Below are 23,825 nucleotides of genomic sequence, written 5' to 3'. Positions count from 1 at the left end.
TATATACATACATATATATTTGATCAATTTAGTACATCTTCAGTATTTGAAAAGGGGCAGTGTTAAAGACAGAAAACAAAAATGTTTCTTCAAGGTATAGATGACTGTGTCATAAGTCTGGCGGGAGGCTTTCTCAGGTAATAATTTCTTAGGGAGAAATGAGAAGAATAACTCACCATTTACTGAGGTTAATGACAGCATACCATGCAAAGGGTTAATAGAGGAGGGAGATGTGGTTCCTTGATTCAGTGTTTGACTTGTGACAAGAAAGAAGTGAACACGTACAGGAATTTAATGAAAATTATTTCACTGTTATGCATGGGCACCGCTGTACACCCTGTCCCCAGTCACTAGGCAACCCCGAAGCACAGTGGACGGGAGCCTCCTGGCTTTCGGCAGGGAGCCAGAAGCCGACTTTTGCAAGACTTCCAAATCTGGACACAGCCCATCAGGGACAAAGCACCTGGAATGGAGCTGGCCTTGAACATATGGAACCTTCTAGTGACACACGCCTGTAATCTCAGCTTCTTAGGAGGTGGAATGGGAGGACTGTGTTCCAAGGTCAGCCTAGGAAAAAAGTAAGAGACCCTATCTGAAAAAAACCAAACTGAAGCAAAAGGGCTGGTGGCATGGTTCAGAGGGTAGAACCCCTACCCAGCAAGGGAGAATTCCTGAGCTCAATCCCCAGAAGGAAAAGTTACGAGACATGGACACCTGTGGAAAGACAGGCCAAGGAACTCAGAAAGGAAAAGGAGCTTCTCTATGGTAGACAAGATATGGATGAATATTTTGATTGGCATCTCAGGGACCAAGAGGGATTCTGAACAGGAGGGTCACATTGACAGGAAAGAGAGAAATCCTGGAGAGACAGGGGGAGGGCACAGTTCTCCATCAGGAGGCAGCGACCCCAGTGTCCCAAGTCCTGCGGAGGAGGCAGGCTGTAGGAATGTCCGTGGCCCTGGGCTCTGGAAAGCTTCAGCGGAGACTGGATTTGATGCAGGACTCACTCCCTAGATTGCAGAAGATGATCAAGTATGCTTTCTGATGGAAGAGAAGAGATCTCTAACTGTGGACACATTAACTGGCAAGTTCATGCCAATGGTGGCGAACAAGATGCCACCTATTTTTGTTCAGTGCCTGGGCTGGTCCCTGTATTCAATTAATTATTCATCAAACAAACTTTTTTTTAGACACCACCAAAAAAATAAATGACCTTATTGAGCTCCTTTGTAGGGCTGCCCAAGTACAATAAACTGGTTAGCTTACTCCAACAGGAATTCATTGGCTTGTATGTTGGAGGCTGGAAACCTGAGACATGAAGTGTGCCTGGCTGTTGCTACCAGAGGCTTTGAGCATCTGTTCTGTGCCTCCTCTGTGATTCTGACTTCTGCTGGCTGTCCTTGGCCGACAACAGCATCTTTTGATTTCTGTCTCCACGTGACCTTTTCTCTTGTCTCTCTTTTCCTGTTGTTGATAACAACATCAATCATAGTGCTCAGAGGGCTCTTAAACCCAATGATCTTAACGTGAGATCCTTCCCTTAATTCAATCCTTACAGGCTTTCATTCTAAATAAGCAACATTCTCAAGTTTTAAGTGGACAACATTTTGGGGTGGGGGAACTCTTCAATCCACAACTCACTAAATGGACAATTTCATCATTTATGGAGGGACAATAGAAGGTAATAATTTGATCCATTTCTGTTGTCTTAAAACTTGAAAAATAATCTGCCTACTATAATATTGACCCTCTCCCCTTTTATTTTGTCAGTCATGGGGCTTGAACTCAGGGCCTGGGTGCTGTCTTTTAGTTTTTTTGCACAGGTAGCACTCTACCACTTAGAGTCACAGCTTTACTTCCAGTTTTCTGGTGGTTAATTGGACATAAGAAGCTCATGGACTGAAGTACAAGTTGTCATGTCCAAAACAAGCTTTACAACATCGGTGCAGGGGTGGGGGAAGGGGGGGAAGGAGAAGGATTGGGTTGGGGAGGAGGGGGGAGGCTGGGAAGGGATGTGAAGGGTAAACCAAAGGAGGAGGCTGCAATGCTTGGTAAGAAATGTACGCATTATCCTGCCCATGTAATAGTAACCCCTCTGTACAGTATGTTCACAAATAAAATTAAATTAAATTTAAAAAAAGAATCTCATGGACTTTCCTACCTGGGCTGTCTTCAAACTGTCATCCTCAGATCTCAGCCTCTTGAGTAGCTAGGATTACAGGTGTGTCTATTGTTCCGAGGTTTTTGGTGTGTTGATAAAGCTGTGCAGCCATCACCAATGTCTAATTCTAGATGATTTCAGCACCCTCCATCCTTCCCCCAAGCCCTCTCGTGAGCAGGCAGCCACGTCTACTTTCTTGCAGTTCAGCACTGTTTATTTTGGACCATTCGTATAAATGGAACCATGTGATGAAGGGTTTTTTCTCTCTGGCTTCTGCCACTTAGCATATGTGACACTGAATTTTGAACAAAGTCTTGCTCCATTGTCCAGGCTGGCTTTAAACTTGCAATTTTCCTGGCTCAGTCTCCAAAGAGACTAGGATTTCAGGTGTGTGCCACCATACCTGTCTTTAATCATAATACATTTTTTATATGATGCAATCCAAACCAACAAGAGATTTTACCATGATGAAATCCAAACTAACAAATGATACAAATAGAATCAAAAGTAGACATATTAGGCACAAGATGACAGATAATACTATCACTTTTTTTTTGTTGTATGTACTATTACTGCTTGAAATCAGGGCCCTGACTTTGGCCAGCTTGCTTGGTCTGTTGGTGGTCTACCCCTTGGACCATGCCTCCAGTCCAGCCTTTTGCTTTTTATTTTACTGCTTCTTTGAGATAGAATCTCATGGAACTTTCTGCCTGGGCTGATTCTTCAAACTATGATCCTCTATCTCTCAGCTTGTTGAGTAGCTAAGATGACATGATACTACTTTAGCGAGATCATTCTTAACAAAACTGTGTGGTACTGACTGCTAAGGCTGTGGGTTATTTGGAGTTTGCTTACCTACAGCTTGTTTCCCCTAGGGATGGAGCCATTATGCTAGCATGTGCATTGTTTTCCCACTGCAGACATTCTGTTTGTACCACTCATGTACTTTGTATAACCATATTATTTATATCTTAATTCTACCGTTACTCTTTTGTCATTAACCTAAGAATATTATATTACCCATAGTATGGGTTGGCACACACATAACCTTGTAGACTATTGCAGACACTGAAATCACGTGGCAAAATTTTGGAGGATGTGGCAAACTGTTAGTGTAAGTCATAAAAGGCCAGATGTGGATGGCCGGATGGTGTTGTGATGTTTCAGCTGCATGTGTTAAAGCACGTGGGAATAGACTCTGTCCCTTTCTTACTGGAAAGAAGCATGGAAGTAGGCCCTCCACGCGTAGCTGGACAGCTCTGTGGCCATCAGCAACCCGGCTGTTCCCTCCTTCTGCTGTAGTGTCTTAGTGCTACCTCAGCCCACAGGAGCTGCTGGAGTTCCAGCCCCATTCCATTTACCAGGTAGAGGGACTGATTGTGTGCCGCTTTCCAGGAATGATATAATACCTAGTGTATCACCATTGGCCAGAACTTAAAGTCTTCATTTCAATGAAGCCAGCCTCAGGAATGGGTCTTTATTCTGAGAAGTAGGACAGGAAAGAAGGCTAGCTAGCCATCTATACCCCAGGGGCCAAGCCTAGTAGGGAGAGGAGGCCAGAACGAAACAGCAAGACCACCAAAACCCAAGGCCATTATTCTCCTCATTACTGTCTTCATCAGGGAGCCGTGTTCCCAGCCATTAGCCAGGTGCTCTTCCTCCTGCCTCTCATGACATCTCCAGCCTATGTCAGCTGTGCCCAACTCCTCCTCCACTCCAGGCCTTTCCCCTCTTCAGCCTCAGCCTCCCTTCTCAGATTCTGCTCTGACCACCCAGGCCTCTCGTCCTCACTGGTACATAAGCCAGGCCCATGGGGACTTCTGGAGGCAAAGAAGGGAACCTCTCTTCCCTGCCACTCCTCCCCTGCTCTCCCCTCCACTTCCCTGCTCTCCCCTCCCCTCCCTTGCCTTCTCCTTCCCTCTCCTGCCTTCCCCTCCCCTCCCCTTCCCTCTCCTGCTCTCCCCTCCCCTCCCTTTTCCTCCCCTCCCTTTCCTTCCCTCCCATCCCCTGTCCTTCCCTCTCCTGCTCTCCCCTCCCCTCTCCTTCCCTCCCCTGCCTTGACCTTTCCTGGCCTCCTTTCCCCTCCCCTTCCTTTCCTGTTCTTTTTCTTCCTTTCTTCCCTCCTTTTGGATAGTACTGGGATTTGAACTCAGGGTCTCAAGCTTGCTAGGCATGTGCTCAGGTACTCTACCACTTGACCATGCCTTGAGTTCCAGTGATATGTTTAACTTATGTGCAGAGAAGGCACAGTTACACAAGGCAGGTTAAAGTACATTTCTGTTTGGACAATGTCACCCCTTCCCTCCCTCACTCCCCGATGACATTTTAGATGAAGCACTTCAACTTGTCCAGCTGGAAAATGTAGATATTCAGAGGATGTATGTAGGGCTCTATCATCTATGAATATACACGAACACATACATGAATATACATGTCACATGTATGACATACATATCATATGGTCTCCCTGTGCAGCCCAGGCTGACTGTCCTGTCACATCCTCCCGAATGCTGGGATTATAGACTTGCACACCCAGCTCTCAGCTTCTTTTAAGTATACTTACCTTTCCTTTTTGGCTACACTAGAGAGAGGATTGCCTGGCAGGTTTAACGGTTGCTTGGCCCAGGCTGACGGTGCCATGCGCGGGGCTCCTGGCAATGAGCTCTGCCGCTGCGGAAGCTGCTGCACTGCCACACCGGTCTGGGGCCAGTTTATGGCCAGTTCTGACTCCATGGAAAGTTGGGGCGTCATCTGTGCTGAGCCCCTGGCTGGCTCAGCATTCCCTCAGGGGATTAAGAAACCGCGTTAGTCCATCATCGGATTGACTTTACGAGGCTGAGCCTCTTCACTGCCCCTGGCTCCCAGCTCCGTCCTGGCTTTGGCTGGGGGCCTCTGGTTCTTGGTTCCTGACAGCAAGAACACAGGCAGCCTCAGGACTGTGAGGAATCTCCTAGGTTTCAGAGTTCGTGGCCCTGCATGTTTCTCATTAAGACCTCATCCCTGTTGCTTCTTAGTCTCCAAGCTGTGTCTCGTCACCTTTGGAAGGTAGCCTACAGCAAACGTTGCTCCAGTGAGAAGAAGAAGGCTGAAGATGTCTCCTCTGCAAGGACAAAGCTTTGAATTCAACATAGCAATCCCAGTACCTTCCCACTTGGCCTTGGATCAGTAAAGCCATTGGTCTGTAGAGGGAATCTGTAAATGGGACACAACTTTGTGTCTATATTGATCTATATCAAGTGCCAAAGGCTCATCCCTGTAATTCTAGCTACTCAGGAGGCTGAGACCTGAGGGTCAAGGTTTGAAGCCAGCCTAGAGAGAAAAGTCCATGAGATTCTTAGCTCCAATCAACCAGCAAAGAGCTGAAAATGGAGCAAAGTGCTAATCATGAGCAAAAATCCAGGCCCTGAGATCCAGCTCCAGGACCACACAAGAAAAATGCATAAATAAAATAAATATATATTGAATTCATAAAATGCTCATGATTTGTAAACTGTTCAATAGTCTCTAGAATATTCTATTTAAAGCAGTATGTTTATATCATTTATATAAACATTATGTTATTTGAAGTAGTATGTTTATGTAATTTATGTATAAATGCATATATTCAAAATTTTTTACTGATAGGATCCATGATCATCAATCTAGCACCATGTCTAATGTTTTGTTTTGAAAATTTCAAGTCTGAGAAGTTTTAACAGTATAATAGATACTCTTGGCTCTCACCTAGGTTATAAACATTTCATAAGTTGTATCATGCCTTGTGTTTGTAGATGTGTGTTTATATGGGTTTAATTTTTGCTGAAGCATTTGAGAGTAAGTTGCAAATAAGTTTGACAATTTACCCCTAATTACCTTCCCGTGTGTATTTCTCTCTCTATTGTCTTTACATAGTTGCACAAAGCAGTTTCAATTCAGCATGTTAGCTTATGACATGCTGAGTTATGACAGACAGCTTGACCAATGTCTCTCATCTTCTTCCCCATCTGTCCCAACCCCACTCAGCCTCTCAAGTTACATTGAATATGATGAGTGTTCTTGCCTCTCCACCTCCCTCATTTCCTCTGCTCCCTCTCCTCTTGTCTATGTTCCAGCTTCCTGGTATTCAATTTCTCAGGCTGCATGTTAGTTGTTCAAAGGAATGATACCATGTATCTCTTAAGAACAATGATACTGTACTTTATCACAATGTAATCGGCACAGTCGGGACTATCCACTGAGAAAATATTCGGATACAATGGTAGCTCATACACAAACCATATCCAGATGCAGATTTTGATAACTCAGTATCTATGAATGGTCTCCAAGCTCAGACCCTGGAGACTTACAGTTTGTGGGTAGCATTCCGATGCGTCAGGTGCCCTCTTGTTTGGCACCATTTTATGGGCTCTGGTCCCTTCCCTCCAGATGGAAGCACTTTATTTTTTCTGTATTTCCAGAGCTTCAGAATTTGTTCCCTTGTCTACTTGTTATCAAGTCCCACAGCTGCTCTCAGCTGCCAAAGGGATTTTTGTCTCCCGCCTGCCCTCCCCTGCCCCATGAAGTTCAGTAGCTATGTCTGGTTCAGGTGTGTCTGATGTTGGCTTCTTTCTGTCCAGCATCTTTCTTAGCTCTACCTACTAAAACAAACACCATGCAGTGTGTCTTAGAAAGACTAGAAATTCAGTTCTAATGGTTCTGGAGGCCAGGATGTCCATGGTCAAAGTGCCGGCAGATTTGATGTCAGTGGGGAGGTCCTGGTTTCTAGTTCACAGACAACACTCTCACATGGTGGAAGAGACAGAGGAGCTCCTGGGGACCTCATTGGTAAGGGGGTAGCCCACCCCATTTTTCTCTTACAAGGCCCCTCCCCTGGCGTGCAAGGAGAAGAGACCTACCCATTTCCCAAAGGCCCCACTACTTAATGGTGAACACATCCAGACTACAGAAAAAGGAATTTCATCTCTTAGGAAAGTTGTGAATTGCAGTTGCTGGAAACTGGATATAGTGAATGCCATCACACAGAATGGTATAAGTCCCCCTTTCCCACTGGCCATCCATATCTAGTCAGTCACTCCTGAACACCATGTCCTAATTGCAGTCTTAGGATGGTGTCGACCCTTCTAACTTTCATGTGGAAAACTAGGAACCTTCTGCATTTAGATCAGGTCCACTCATGTCCTACAAAGATGCACTCTAAGTCCAAGACAAGAGAAAATTGTCAGTGTGTGACAGTGGCCTCTGCCTATGATCCACAACATCAGCCCAGATCCTCCTGATCAGCATCACTAAAGGGTCATTGCTAGCTTTATCATTATTCAGTCGAAAGAAAACAATACAACATCAGACCCTAAGCTCCTCCTCCCTAAAAAGGTGAGGTTTCATTTACCAGGAGCATCAGTGACTTAAGTATCTTTTCCCATCTCCGTTTCCCTCTCATGCTATTGCTTCACAGCCCCCTGCCTCCCCAGCTCTCACCCTGCCCACTTTCTTCAAGCAGAGTTTCCGGTAGCCTCGTTGGCATGGACACGTGCCTTTCTTCCCACTTTCTGTCCGTTCTTCGTTTTGTAGATTAATTAGTTTGCCTGGCTTGCTGCCCCAACACTAACTTCTTTACCCTGTGGGTTTTCTCATTGCTATGCCAAGTGCCTGACATGCGCAGCTTAAAAGGAGGAAAAATTGATGGCTCATAAGTTCAGAGGGCTTAGTCCATGGTTGCTTGGGTGTAATATGCTGGAGCAGAGCATCATCGTAGGATTGTAGGTGAAGGGTGGGGGTCAGGGGGAGGAGATTTTGTATCTCATGGTTGACAGGAAATGGAGTGAAGAGGAACCTGAAAAGCAGGTGTAACCTTCAGAGGAGCATTCCACTGACCTAGTTCCTTCAATGAGGTCCCACCTCATAAAGTACCCAGAATCTCCCCCAAAATAGTACTACTCGCTGGGGACTAAGCATTCAATGTGAGTCTGCAGGAGACATTTCACATTCAAAGAAAAACACCTTAATGGGCCCTGGGGGAAACAGAAAAAGTAGCTCCATGAATGTCCTTTCTTCTTAGGAAAGAAGGGTTGGGGGAGAGGAACAATAAGCACTCATTATTTGATATCTTTTATTTCATCACTTTCATACCAAACTTTTAAATGACTTGAACACAACATTTTTTTGGAGGTGCTTTTGCTCTGAGAATATGCCCAGAGACCTCTGATTTCTTAGAAAGTCCAAAATTTAATTTGGAGCTCTGTTCATCTATATTCTTTGTCTGTTCAACCCATAGGAAATAAATATTTACTTATGTGCTTCCAAGCAATTTATTTTGGTGTTGTTTTTCCAGTATTGGGGTGAAATTGGAGGCTCATTTGATAATTCTGTGTTTAACATTTTGAAAACAGCAATATTTGAGTTCTAATTTTATGCTTGCTATATTACCTGTCATTTTTACTTCAGTCATACATGTAGATGTTACCTAGTAGCTCATTTATATTTCTTTCAAATGATTATTTTAAAAATATTTTGTGTCAGCCTAGCATTAGTGGCCCAGTGCCTGTAATCATAGACACTCAAGAGGCTGAGATCTGAGAGTGGAGGTTTGAAGCCAGCAGAAAAGTCCATGAGACTCTTATCTCTAATTAACTAGCAAAAAGTCAGAAGTGTGGATCAAGTGAGTGTTCTAGCCTTGAGCAGAAAAAGGCAAGTGAGAGTGTGAGGCCTTGAAGTTGAGCACTGGTACCAGCACACACACACACACCACACACACGCGCGCACGCGCGCGCACACACACACACACACACACACACAAAATCTGTGTCCATACAAAACTGCTTACATTTTATTGGGATGAAATAAAAATAACCCAAAATTTCCTGTTTTACCCATTATTACGTACACAATTCAGTGGCATTAAATTCATTCACACTTTACAATCATCACACCATCTAGTTTCGGAACTTTCCCGTGATTTCCAATTGAAACTCTGTGTCCATGCGCATCCCCTGGTGATGTCTACTCTGTGTTCTGTGTCTGTGAGCTAGCCTGCTCAGGTGTCTCATACTGGTGTCATTACGCAGCACCTGCCCTTCTGTGTCTGGCTTATTTCACTCAGTGCAACATTCACAAGGTGTTCTCATGTAGTAGAATATGTCAGAGTGTCATTCTCTTTTTACTTGAGTTCTTTTGTGAGCAGCTCTGGTACAATCTTTAACAATAAGCTAATAAAGAAACATGCCTCCTCTGCCAGGATCATCTTTGTCTTGGCTCCAAGGTTCTGGGGTGACTCCTGAGGGGGGAGGACCGTCCCCCCTTCATCTGCAGCCACCTCCATCTCCCGTACCCAACAGTGGCATCAGAAGTTTCTGAATTCCATAGTGTATATATTCCACATTTTCTTGATCCATTCATCTACTGAGGGGCATCTGGGTTGGGTCCATATCTTAGCTATGGTAAATAATGCTGCAATAAACATAGTTGTGCTGGTAGCTTTAGTATGGTCTTGTTTGTGATAAATGCCCAAAAGTGGGATTGCTGGGTCATAGGGGAGCTCTATGTGGAGTCTTTTGAGGAACCTCCATACTGCTTTCCAAAGTGGTTGAACAAGTTTACACTCCCACCAACAATGCAGTAAGGTTCCCTTCTGTCCACATCCCCTCCAGCATCTGTTGTTTTTAGAGTTCTTGATTTTAGCCATTCTAACTGGGGTGAGGTGGTATCTCAATCTTGTTTTGATTTGCATTTCTTTTATGGCTAGGAAGGTTGAACATTTCTTCATGTGTCTATTGTCCATCCTTCTTCTCTTTAAGTCTTTAGCCCACTTATTTATTGGGCAGTTGTTTCTTTGAGGATTTGTTGTTGGGGGATTTAATTTTTTGAGTTCCAGGTATATTTTAGATATGAGACCCTTGTCCATTGTATGGCTAGTGAAGATCTTCTCCCAATCCGTAGGCTTTCTATTGATCTTGCTAGCTATGTCCTTTGCCATGTAGAAGCTCTGCAATTTCATGCAATCCAATTTGTCCAACCTTTCTTTGATTTGTTGTGTTTCTGGGTCTCTATTAAGAAAATTTTGGCCTGTGCCAAGAAAACTTAGGGTTTCTCCTATTCCATTCTGTAATGTTTTCAGAGTGTCTGCTTTGACTCTGAGGTTTTTGATCCATTTGGAGACATATTAAATTCCAGTTTGTTGTTTGTTATCTGTATTACTTTTATGTATGGAATAATTTTGGGTCATAGTCTTTATTTCATGCCAACACCCTTTGTAGAAAAGACTAACTTTACCCCCGAGTTATCTCTGTGGCTGTCATCCCTTAACCAATTGTTGATCTCTTTACTGCATTTTGTACCTGCTTATTCTGATCATTTCATGTGGATGTAAAAATAAAGCATGATATTTTGTACTTGAAAAAAAAAGAATTTTCTGAATAACTGTGGGCCTAGAGTTTCCTCATAGCAACCAGGACTTCCTGGGAGGATGTTAGGTGGGACTTCCCTGGGCTCCAACATTAGAAGATGAGTAGTTTGTTTTTTCTACTCCTTGTATATAAAAGATGGGGATACATAGGCAGTACAAGTTTCTTGAAGGCTTTAGGTTTATGTTTTGGTTTTACTTTTGGGGGTACTAGGTACTAAACTCAGGGTCATGCCACTTGGCGTGTTCCCAGACCTGCTGCTTTTAGTTGGTTTTTCAGATAAGAGCTTCTGCTTTTACCTGGGTTGATCCTGGACCATAATCCTCCTATTTCTGCCCACCAAAGAGCTGAGATTACAAGTATGTGCCACCTGACCTGGTTACTCACAGGTTTGATTTTAGTATCCTGCTTAGAGAAACAAAATTGCTCACAATATTGCCCTCTGCAGTTTTCTCTCCTTGATTTTTCAATTAAAGGTATTCTAATATGGTATTCATAAGCTGGAACTGTCTTCAATCATGTCCATTCAGCTTACAGTGCTTAGCCACATCTGTATGGCTGGCTAGGATGAATTCAATTCTTTGTTCATAAAAATAATTGTATAACTACTGATTTGTCTTGTTTATGCAGCTTTACTAAATCAATATAAGAGAAATGATCAGCATTCTCTTGATTTCTTAGATTAAAACTCTGGAGCAGACCAAAGCCATTGAAGACTTAAATAAATCCAGAGACAGGCTGGAGAAGGTGAAGGAGAAGGTAGAGAAGCAGTTGACATCGGTCAAGTCAGAGCTGGGTTCTCTGGAACACGAGGCCAGGGAAAACAAGGAAAGGTCGAGAACCATGATACAAGTGGTAACCAGTGAAGTGAAGACCCTCAAACAGTCTTTGGAAGAAGCGATGAAGAGGGAAAAGCAGGTGGGCATAGATCTGGTGGGAAAATCTTGTTTGGGAAAGGACAGGATACTTTAAAAGCTCGATGATTGCTCATGTACTTAAAAATATGCACTGCTTCACGGCTCTTTGTGTCAGGGTGTGCTCATCTCTGTGTCTTTCCACATTTTAGTGCATGTTCTGCCAAAGAGAGTGTTATTCATATAGTTCCTTAAAAACAACTTGTAAAGCTTTCTATAGTATTTCAACATATCCATCCTCTAGTGAGCTGGGTTTTTTTTTTTTTGGTGGTTTGTTTCTTTTTGGCATTCCAATACCATTATAGTTTTCTCTAAGAAAAACAATTCACATTTGTGAATTGTGGCATGTGGTGATATGCTGAGCAGTGAAATACCAGTGAGAAGCCAGATTCTGGCTGTGGTGGGGATTTTTGTTGTGTTTGGTGATGGCCTGTGGCGTCTGCATCATCTCCGATCTCCTCAGTTAACATTGAGCAGGGGTTGCATGTCAGGGGAGAAGCCTTATCTCCCGCACAGATGGGTTGCAGGAAAGAGTCACCACTGTCAAACAGTGGCACCCAAACTTCATGGTCAACCAAACCCAGATGGAAGCCATAAAAAGAGAAAAGCCTCATTGGCTGGCTGGCTGCAAGGAGGAGCGTTTTATCTGCTGAGCACATCAGGTCAGACATAAAGAAATGTGTCGCGGGCAGCCTGACCTGCCTTGCCGTGGCTTTCATGCCACTGTCTGAAGCTCGAAAGGGCAGAGAGTGGACGCTGGTCCTAGGATTTTTTTTCTCTTTGGCTGTCTCTGCTTTGACTCATGTGTCAGGCAGGGTTGGAGAAAGCCAAACTACCACAGCAAATGTTCTCAGAAAGGAAACATCTCAGGAATGACACGTTTTGGGCCACATTGAAAAGGGTGGGAAAGTCTGGGGGAATCTCGACATCCGGGAGACCTGGCTGGCCTCTTAGTCTGTTTTGGTGCTGTAAGAGAGTGGTAGAACTGCGGAGGTGTTCAACTAGATGCCTAATTCTCATCGTTCTAGAGCTGGAAAAGGTCAAGGTCAAAGTGATGGGCAGATGGACAGACGGTGTTTTCTCATGCAGTCCTCACATGGTCCAAGGAACAGAGCAGCTCTGGGCCTTTTGTAAGGGGGTGGGGCTCAGCCATTGGGCTGTCATGAAGCCTAGTTAACTCCTATCATGATATCATCAAAATCTAATTAACTCCCAAAGCCCCAGCTCCTGACCCTATGGGTGATTATATCACATGGGTTATATTCATGTCTATCAATCTATCTTCTATTTTATCTATCTGTATCTTCTATCTTTCATCTATGTATCTGTGTATCTATCTATCTTCTATCTGTTTTGGGGGAAGGACACTAGCATCCCAGTGCCATCATGTGAAGAGAACCCTCAACATGGAAAGGCTATTGGCTGTTGAAGAGTTGGGAACTTCCATAAAGAGTGTGGGCTGGGCATGTTGGATGGCATTCTCCTGATACTACTCCATCTCAGGTTGAATTTTACCTTTCCCCAAATGACAGGTACTTGTACTGAGGTGCTATCTAGATAGTTGTGTGTGTGTGTGTGTGTGTGTGTGTGTGTGTGTGTGTGTGCTGCTACTGGGGCTTGAACTCAGGATCTCTGAGCTTTCTCTTAGCTCTTCCACTCAAGACTGGCACTCTATCACTGAGCCATGCCTCTAACTTGCAGTGTTTTGGTGATTAATTGGAGATAAGAGTTTCTCCGGTTTGTCTGTCAGGGCTGGCTTTGAACATGATCCTCAGATCTCAGCCTCCTGAGTAGCTAGGATGATAGATATAATTCATGGGTGCCTAGCATCTTACCTCTTCTTACTTTTTTTTCCCAGTCCTGGGGCTTGAACTCAGGGCCTGGGCACTGTACCTGAGCTTCTTTTGCTCAAGGCTAACACTCTACCACTTGAGCCACAGTGCCACTTCCGGCCTTTTCTGTTTATATGGTACTGAGGAATTGAACCCAGGGCTTCATGCATGCTAGGCAAGCACTTTACTACTAAGTGACATTCCCAGCCCATCTTCCCTCTTCTTGATGGGCAAATAGTAGTCCAAGGTCAGTGTAAGGTCACAATCAGTGAGGAGGCAGGCTGTGTGGCTTGTCTTCTTGATAATCTAGGAAGCCTCCTGTTTTCATTGGCTTTCTTCCCATTTGTTCTTTTGCTAGTTTCAGAAGTTCAGTCCTCAGTTACAAGGAAGAAATGCTTACAGTTCACTGACATCCCTACCAATATACACATCATGCATGCTCTGTAGCACACAGAACACACACAGTCTTCTTTCACTTATTCCCAGCTTCAGGATAGGTAAGTTCATGGAGAATCCTACACTGGAAATGAAAAAAAAATGAAGTTTAAGTGAGGTCAGGATCTCAGTTATGATTGTTTTTGTTTTGTTTCTTTTGTGTTTTGACTGGGGCTTGAACTCAGGGCCTCATGCACTTAGTATTTTTAAATCAAGGCTGGTATTTTCCTTTTATTTTTAATATATTTATTGCTGTTGTAGAGGTGATATACAGAGAGCTTACAGTTATGTAAGTCAGGTAATGAGTACATTTCTTTTTGAACCATGTCACCCCTTCCCTCATTTTCTCTGGATGGTGCTTTCTTTACTACTTGAATCTTACCTACACTTCTGGCTTTTTGCTGGTTAACTGGAGATAAGAGCCTTATGGACATTTCTTCCCAGGCCGGCTTTGAACCTTGATCCTCAAATCTCGGCCTCCTGAGTAGCTAGGATTACAGGTATGAAACACTGGTGCACAGCTGAGTGAAAATCATTTAATTGGGGATCTTGATTCACTAGCGAGCTCTCACACCATCAATTGGCTCATCAGAAAACTGATTATGAAAGTACCAAAGCTAAAGGGACTTCATAGGATACAAGTCCATGTTTTACTATCATCTTAATTAATGAATTAATTTGGTGTCAATCCTGGGCTTGAACTCAGGGCCTGATGCTGTCCTTTAGTAGTAGTAGTTGTTGTTTTTGATCAATGCTAGTGTTCTACCACTTGAGCCACAGCATTTCTGGCTAATTTTGGTAGTTAATTGGAAATAAGTAAGATTTTCTGCCCTGGCTGGCTTCAAACCATAATCCTCAGATCTCAGCCTCTGAAGTAGCTAGAATACAGATGTGAGCCACCAGCGCCAGCTTAGTTTTGTGTTCTTGTTGCTGAATTTTACCCAGCAGTAGTTTCTGTCCTGTTAACATGTTTCTGTTTGTTGTTGCAGCTGGTGGACTTCAGGGAGATAGTGTCTCAGATGCTGGGCTTGAACATGACCACTCTTGCTCTTCCTGATTATGAGATCATCAAGTGTCTTGAAAGACTGATCCATTTACACCAGCACCATTTTGTGACCTGTGCCTGCGTCAGTAACCTCACAACAGGGCAAGATAGGCACCTGGGAGACCATTTAAAATTTCTTCACTGAACACTGATCTCTGTAGAGGGAGGTGGAGCTGAGATGGCACACAGAGTTCCATGTCACACAGTCTTTATAGAAATGGGATCATATTCTTCGATAACTTAGCATGGCTGCACCATGGGCAGAAAAGGATCTCAGAGGTTCCAGCCCCACACACATGTTCAGTTCCAAAAGCACCTGTTGCTTCATTTGCTAGCGCTCTGAGATGGAAGAATCCCTCCAGACTGCATCCTTGAGTGGGGAGTACGAGTGGACAGTTCCCAGTGATGACATAGCTTTTTTTTTTTGAGTTGGAGCTTTACAAGACAAATCAATTCTCATCACAACGATGGGCAGAATCTTCTAAAAATTGTTTTTTGATATGTGCTTTTATTTAATGCGTAGTAATTGTACCTGTTTCTGGGCTACAGTTCATGAGATTTTTATCCCCAATGAATCACTAAAAAGCAAGGAGCTGTGTCTCAAGTAACAGAGCACCAGAACCAAGAGAAAAATCCAGATCTTAAGTTTAGGCCACAGTATGGTGTGTACACGAAAACCTGTTTAAAATGTTGCTATTAGATCACATCTGATGATAATTGTGAATGTTTGAACAGGGCTGCTCAGTTCTTTAAAACTGAAATCTTCCACGTGAACACAACCCCACCAGGATAAAGCAGTCCTGTTCAGTTTTATTCACGAATGGATCAAATATACTACAGCAAGGAGAATTTTTCATGATTCTGACTTTATAAAATAAAAATCTAGGCTGGGAATGTGGCTTAGTAGTAGAGCGCTTGCCTAGCATGCCATAAAGCCCTGGGTTCGATTCCTCAGTACCACAGAAAAAGCCGGAAGTGGCGCTGTGGCTTAAGTGGTAGAGTGCTCGCTTAGCACAGAGAGGTTCAAGGACAGAGCTCAGGCCCTGAATTCCAGCCCCAGGACCCACAAAAACCAACCAAACAAACAAAAAACCTCTACCAGTTGCTGACTTTGTTTATAATTTTTATTGTGCAAATATTTTTCAAGAAACCATTTTCTTGATTTTACTGAGAAAAATCTGTTGTCTCTTTTAGATTATCTTAATTTTTGCCATATAAAATGTCTACTCTTTTTGAGGAGGTTGCGCAGATAGAAACTGGATGAAGAATTTATTAGGGTTTTTTTTTTGAGGGTTCTGGGTGTTTGAACTCAGGGTCTTGAGCTTGCTAGGCTGGCATTCTACTGCTTGAGCCACACCTCTAGCCCTAATTTCTGCTGATTATTTGGGATATGGAGTCTTGTGGACTTTTCTGCCCAAGCTGATCTTGAGCTGAGACCTTCCAGATCTCAGCCTTCTCAGCAAGATAAAAGACATGATTCACCAGCTGGCTAAAATGTTTAAGTCATTATTGTCTTATTGAAATTAAACATAGGATCTAGTGCATCTAGAATTAAGAAAAAAGGGCAAAATATACAACCATTTATAAAATTGTTTTTTTTATAAAATTGTTTAAAAAAGTTAAAAAGTCAATGTCATAAATAATGGACAAGTTACTAGTTGATGGAGAAAAGATTAAAGAGAAATAATCATTTCAAAAGCCAAAACTAGATTAGATCATGGTTTAGATAAAAAGGCATAGAAATATTCTTATGACAATTGGATAAACATGAATGTGGGCTCAATACTAGATGACATTTTTTTTCAGTTTTGAATCTTGATAAATGTGCTACTATTGATTGTTAATTTTGCAGTCATTAAAAAAATCTCAATACCCATAGTGCTATGTGAAATTAGTGATAAGGTGGAGGGAAAAATCAAAACATTATTTCTAATAAAATTACCATCTAATAAGCGTAGATCAATGGTGAAAACAGTGAGGAAATGAACGTCTAAAAGTCAATGAGAGTCCCTTCACGGTTGGAGGACAGACTCAGAGAGGGTGGCCGTGGTCCGATCCGGGCAGGCCATCTCTGCCTGGCTTTCTCCCTGGTGTGCGAGGCATTGACGTGCCAGTGCGTGACCAGGTGTGGCCCTGACTGAGGTCACAGCTGGGTTTCCCCCGAAGCCTGAGATCAGCCTTGTGTTTTCTGCAGCCCATGGAAGCCCCACGCTAGCAGAAGTGGCTATTCAGGTCTACCTTCCCTCAAGAGGAGGAAATGACGGCACCGGCTCTCTTAAGCCTGTTCACATGAGTGTGTTCGCATCATTAAGGAGACTGCTCCTGCACATTCTGTTTGCATTTTCCAAAGATTGTATGTCTTTAATAAATTTATTTTCTCTGTAGATTTATTTCCTACTCAAGTCAACGATACTTTCAGCAGTATCTTGAACAGTACAACTGTGTCATTCTTCTAGTTTTCATAAAAGAGACTGACGATAGTCTATATTAGTGCCAGCACCACACTTTATCCCATGAAATGATTGATATTCCATTTATCCAAATGGTTGTCCAAATGGTTAACCAGATGGTTAGTTAGTACTTTTACTCTAGGAATCAAATGTACATACAATAATAAATACATCCATCCATAGAATAATGTTCAATATACACAGAAGCATTAAAATGTTTAATTTAGCTGAAAGCCAGTGATTCATGCCTGTAATCCCAGCAATTCAGGAGGCTGAGATGTGAGCATTATGGTTTGAAGCTAGCCCAAGCAGGGAAGTCTCTTAGCTCCAATTATCTACCAAAAAAGCTGGAAGTGTGGAGCTGTGGCAACTCAAGGTGCTAGCCTTGAACCAAAAACTCATGGATGGTACTTAGGCCCTGAGTTCAATCCCAGGACTAGAACACACACACACACACACACACACACACACACACACACACACACACACACAAAATAAAAGCTTAATTAAAAAAAAAGCTAGTGGTTTACAGTGGAAAAGATCCGTAAGGTAAAGTTAAGAAAAGTAACTTTTAGATGTGCATATCTGCACGTAACTATTTCTCATATGGACAAATTGAAAATCTGCTCACATTGTCATTTCTCTTTGTCCCCTTGTTAAAATGCCAGCCATTTGTTGGTTTTTCTCTGTGGTGCAAGTCAGAGTTGGCAGGCAAGCTTCCCGTTTTTATGTTAGATTTTGCTCTTCTGTAATATCTATGTATATTTTATGTTGAGCAATAAAATACATCAGGGTGCTGTGATTTTAAAATAAGGGCTTAAATATTTAATATGAACTCTTCTACTCAATATACTCGAGTGATGTTGTTACTGAGGTTATTATTCTAGCCACTGAGACATCTGAAAATATTAGTGTAAAATATCTCCAGAAAAACTGTAAGCCTGGTCTATGTAAATAGACAGTTTACAGAGGCACAGGGGTGATTGTGATCTGTGGGTAGGGGTAGAAGAGCACTTGCAGGAATCTATAATATTGACCTATATTGATGCCAAGCACTTGGAAGTTTGGTTTTTAGTGGGGCAGAGTTTCATAGCCTTTGACCTGGAAGGCAGTTCCTCATTTATGCAGCAGTTATGCATGTGAGTGCATGCTCCGGTTACCTATTCATCAGCAGAGAGAGTCTAGATGTGTCTCTCTTTCCTGTGTGGCTTCCAGATGTGTGTGTGTGTGTGTGTGTGTGTGTGTGTGTATGTGTCTTGAACTGCTGGCACTCTACCACTTAAGCTATGTCTCTAGTCCAGCTTTTCTAATTTAACTGGGGATAGGAATCTTTCAGATTTGTCTGCCATGGCTGGCTTCAAATCCTGACTCTCAGATCTTAGCCTCCTAAGTACTAGGATTAGAGGGCAGGAGCTATAGGAGTGCATGCCATGCTCTGATTATGGCTCTTTTGAAGCTTCCGGTAGCTGATGAATACTTTGTCTCTGATCTTCATTGTGGTTACTGCCTAATATCCTGTTTGTTCTGTCTTCCTCAAACTTTGCAAATGGCTCATGGATATAAACCTTCCACCACACAGAGAGCTGTTTTCATTTTGGATGACTCTTAAGGTGCACAGGCCAAACTAAGCTAGAACATCTCTGCAGTTCCTGGGCCTTCTCAGGTCTAAAACTTTTATCCTCTTTGGCTTTAGCTACTCACACCCTAGACTGCATTGTTGTAGAGCAAAGCAGTTAAGCTGGAAAGAGAATGTTGAGGCTCATTCGCAAGACTGAGGTGCAGACTAGGGTAAGCCTGGTAGATCCTGGGACTCAGAATGCCTGTCTGGATTCTTGTCCTTGCCACCCACTGCTCATCTCTGCTTGATTTTGCTGGTCTGTGCGCACTGGCCTCCGTTCTGCCATTGACAGATGGGCTCCTCCATGCTGACTGGAAAGTGGTCTTTACAGCAGATTGGATGAGAACAAAACCATCTCCAAGTGTCTGTGAGAAATCTCAGAGAAGAGCCAGATCATCTTCTCCTGCCTGTTCCCTCAAACTTGAGCTCTGAACTCTTCATTTTTCTTCTTATTGGTTAGATGTGATGATGCACACCTATAATACCAGCCACTTGGGAGATGTAGATTGGCGGAATCGTGGTTTAGGGCCAGCTCAGCCAACAGGTTAGCAAGAATACCATCTCAGTCGACAAGATGGATGTGGTTATACATGCCTATAATCCTAGCTAAGCTGGAGGCAGAGCAAGGAAGGCAGGTCCAAGGCTAGACCTGGACAAAGAGCAATAGACCCTATATGAAAAAACTCAATGCAAAAAAGGTAGGAGGTATGGTTCAAGTGGTAGAGTGCCTTCTTACCAAGCACTTGGCCCTGAATCCCAAAACCCTAATACCAACCCCCAAAATGTATGCACACACATGTGGGGCTTGAACTCAGGGCTCGGGCACTGTCCCGAGCTCTTTTGCTCAAGACTAGCATTCTACCACTTTGAGATACAGCTCTACTTCTGTTTTTTTCTGGTGGTAAATTTGAGATAAGTGTCTCATGGACTTTCCTACCTCGGCTGTCTTCAAACTACAATCCTGAGATAGCAGCCCCCCGAGTAGTTAGGATGACAGGCATGAGCCACCAATGCTCAGCTTTTTAAAAATGAATAAATATATATTATAAATACTGGGTTTTGAATTCAGGGCCTCATGCTTGCTAGGCAGGTTCTCTGCCACAGGGCCTTGTCTGTAGCCCTTTTTTTGCACTGGGTATTTTTGAAATAGGTTCTCATTCTGACCAGGTAGAAGAGCAAGCCACAAGAACAGTGATCTGCCTATTTTAGACTTAGTTAAAGGGATAGTGATTCTGAAGCACTATACCTAGACTCTACTGTGGGTATGGAATCTCGTGGACTTTTCTAGGATGTTGGGCACATGCCACTGCAACTGGTGATTGGTTGAGAAGGAGTCCTGAGACTTTTTCTGCCTGGTTTGGCCTTGAACTCTGATCCCCCTAATCTCAGCCTCCCAGGTAGCATAGATGACAGGTGTGAGCCACCACCACTTGGCTATTAACAAGTAAGAATTGTACACATCAGTGGCACTCACTGTGATATTTCTGTAATGCACATAGGGTGCAATAATTGAATTTTTATTTTTTTTGTTAGTCGTGGGACTTGAACTCTGGGCCTAGGTGCTGTCCCTCAGCTCTTCAGCTTAAGGCTAGCACTCTGCCACTTGAGCCACAGCGCCACTTCAGGTTTTCTAGTGGTTAATTGGAGATAAGAGTCTCATGGAAGCTGGGTGCTGGTGGCTCACGCCTGTAATCCTAGTTACTCAGGAGGCTGAGATCTGAGGATCACAGTTCAAAGTCAGTCTGGGCAGGAATGTCCATGAGACTCTTATCTCCAATAAACCACTAGAAAACCAAAAGTGGCACTGTGGCTTAAGTGACAGAACATTTGCCTTGAGCTGAAGAGCTGAGAGACAGAGCCCAGAGTTCAAGCCCCACAACCAAAAAAAAAAGAGTCCCATGGACTTTGCTGCCCAAGCTGGCTTTGAACTGTGATCCTCAGACCTCAGCCTCCTGAGTAGCTAGGATTACCAATATGAGCCACAGGCAACCACCTAATGACTGAATTCTTAAATAAAACATTTACAACCTTTTATTCCTCCCCATCTTCCTCCTTCTTTTGCCATAGCTTGCTTGCCTTCCTTCCTTCCTTTCCTTCTTCCTTCCTTCCTTCCTTTCTTTCTTTCTTTCTTTCTTTCTTTCTTTCTTTCTTTCTTTCTTTCTTTCTTTCTTTCTTTTCCTTTCTTTCCCGAGTTTCCTTGGTACTCACATTTCTCCCTCTTCTCCCTGCCAGTCTTCCTTCTTAACTGGAGCTAACCTGAGCATTAAGGTTATTTCTTCACATACTCTATCCTTAATGCCATTAACTTCTGTTCCTTTGCCTTCTGGCTTCAGCTTGGAATGAATCCCAGCTACCAATGTTTCTGCTGCCTTTCCTGCCCCACGGAGTGAGACGGGAGAAAATCACACAGAATCACAGCTAAGTGGCATCTCAGCTTCACAGCCCTTGATCTCGCTGAGTCCTTGGCGTTCGCTGGTAGTCCTGTGCTGTTTTCCCGCTTAGGTCTCACTGCCATTTTCTGAAAGTAACTATTACAAATACTCCCCACACCTTCAAGGCTCTTATCCTGTTTTTTTCCTCTTCACTCCCAGTGGATAATCTCATGTCCGATTTCCTCTACAAATAGAAGCCATTACAGGAAACATCTTGGCTATTGAGTCCTAACATGGTGTTCTGTATTTTCCACCCACCCTTGCCCATCCTGTCTCCTAATGCTGTTTCTACTTCTGTCTTCAGGGACTGAGTCCTTCCAGTGGTTTGCTTCTCTTTCCATCAATATTTAAACAGGTTTAAGTCTCTGTCATCTGTGGTGGGGGAGTCATCCTGGGAAGAGGGGGGCTGAACAGAGAGGGTGAAGGGGAGTGAATATGCCAGTGTACTTCATGTCTGTGCATGAAGTGAAACTTGCTGAGATTGATTTGGGAAGGGGAAGGGGGACAAGGGAGAATCACAGAACAGATGGGAGAGATCTAGTTATGTCCCAGGCACGTCTGGACATGCCAGAATGAAACTCCATCCTGGGGCTTGAACTCAGGGCCTGGGCACTGTCCCTGAGTGTTTTGCTTAAAGCTAGCACTCTACCACTCAGGCCACAGTGCCACTTCCAGCTTTTTTTGAGTAGTTTATTGGAGATAAGAGTCCTATGGACTTTCCTGCCCAAGCTGGCTTTGAACTGTGATCCTCAAATCTCAACCTCCTGGGTAGCTAGGATTACAGGCATGAGCCACCAGCGCCCAGCTCAGAATGAAACTCTTGCACAACTTTTTTTTGTTTGGTGCTGGTCCTGGGGCTTGAACTCAGGGTAAAAGCACTGTCCATTGGCTTCTGTTGCTCAAGGCTAGCGCTCTATGACTTGAGCCACAGCTCCACTTCCACCTTTTTTAGTAGTTTAGTGGAGATAAGAGTCTCCCAGGCTTTCCGGCACAGGTTGACTTGTTACCATGGTCCTCAGATGTCAGGAGGAGCTGGGATGACAGGTGTGAGCCACCTGCTTCTTGCACAACTTACAGATGCTCATAAAAATGTGAGAAAAAGTGAAAAACCATCACTCCATTTCTCAGCAACTCGTTAGAACCTGTCTTTACAGAAGAGCCCTTTAGAGATGTCTTTCTAAATCCCTTCTTGGGACTTTCCGGGTCTGACCTTTGTCGCCTGGCTTTGGCTCCACCCAACCAATACTCCATCTTTTGGTTGGCAAATCGGTTTTCCTTTTTACCTTTAAAGCCCTTGTCTTCCCTGAGTCATCGGCAGCAGGTGACATTCGCCATTGTTGAGATGTTCGCTTCCTCTGATTTCCATGATGTGACATTCTACTTGCTTTTTCCCTGTGTGCGTAAGTTAGAGCAACTGCAGGTTAGAAAACAAAGATGAGGTATTCACGTGAGAAGGAGCATGGGCCAGTGCAGGCAGGACCTCAACGTGCCCGTCAGAGCTTGCAGGATACCGTGGAACCCTCTGGAAACCCGAAGGCAGTTGACGACCCAAGAACAGGGGGTGAAGGGGGCTCTGTCTTCCTCACTCGGGGATAATGCCCATCACTACAAATGAGAGGTGGAAAACCCACAAGGAAGGCGACGCACACGCTCCCTGCCTGCAGGCCCGGGGTTCTAGTTGAGAAGCAAGCTTCGCGGAGTGTTGCTAAGTGGGATTTAGTGTGGCGTTCACTCCGGGCGTCATTTACACACAGCACATCCCCTCCTATCTTCCCACAGGGTGATGCCGAATGGCTGGGGCGCTGTGAGGACCCCGTGAAGAATGAAAGCTTCTCTGGGCCTTGCAGCACATATGGGGACCTGGGGTGCACTGAGCCTCCCCAACCCCTTTAGGACTGAAGTCTGTCTGTCTATCTATCTATCTATCTATCTATCTATCTATCTATCTATCTATCTATCTATCTATCTATCTATCTATCTACCTATCTATCTACTTATCTATCTGTCTGCCTGTCCATCTGTCTGTGTCTCTCTTTCTCTATATGTATATATGTGTATACACACATATAAAATGGCTATATATATATATATATATATATATAGTAGTGCTGGGGATTAAGTCTGGACCTTAGGCTTGCTAGGCCAGTGTTCTACCACTGAGCTACATGCCCAGCCCAAACTGCCAAGAGCTTTGGCTCCTGACAACCCCCAGCTGATCCCTTACAAGGATCCACCCTGAGCTGAAGGGGGCACCCTCCCCCCCCCCACCAAGGCCTTGCTGGTGGGGCCTTCTCTTCAGGCGCTGGCTGGCGGGGCTCAAAGCCCCGGCCCCGGCACTGGCCTCACAGCGCAGGACACGGTGACCTTCTGTCAGCCTCACCAGAGGGCAAGGCGTCGGCCACCACCTCAGGGTGGGGCTCTGTCCCTGCTGCCAACTCCACCTTCCTGCCTTGTCACAGGCCTCAGTCTGAGTGTGAGGGTCTACCCGTGGCCTGCTCTCAGTCTCTGAGTCTTTTCAGGAAACTTGACCTCAGGCAGGCCAAGTCTTTTTGTTGTTGTTGTT

The 23,825-nt window shown here is 44.0% G+C and overlaps 1 protein-coding gene across 1 annotated transcript in view; it reads left to right on the top strand.

Annotated features, from left to right (window-relative positions):
- Positions 1 to 15,180, top strand: part of Ccdc170 (coiled-coil domain containing 170) — a 51,694-nt gene extending 36,514 nt beyond the window's left edge. The window contains exons 13-14 of the mRNA XM_013026929.1: positions 11,218 to 11,454; positions 14,707 to 15,180. Coding sequence (XP_012882383.1) covers positions 11,218 to 11,454; positions 14,707 to 14,907 — 438 coding nt within the window. The 3' untranslated portion in view covers positions 14,908 to 15,180. The remainder of the gene's footprint in view (positions 1 to 11,217; positions 11,455 to 14,706) is intronic.
- The last annotated feature ends 8,645 nt before the right edge of the window (positions 15,181 to 23,825 follow it).

Source organism: Dipodomys ordii, unplaced genomic scaffold (genome assembly GCF_000151885.1).
Source record: "Dipodomys ordii isolate 6190 unplaced genomic scaffold, Dord_2.0 Scaffold98, whole genome shotgun sequence".
NCBI lineage: Eukaryota > Metazoa > Chordata > Mammalia > Rodentia > Heteromyidae > Dipodomys > Dipodomys ordii.
Note: the sequence above shows the minus strand (reverse complement) of the source record. Positions and strands in the feature narration are given on the sequence as shown.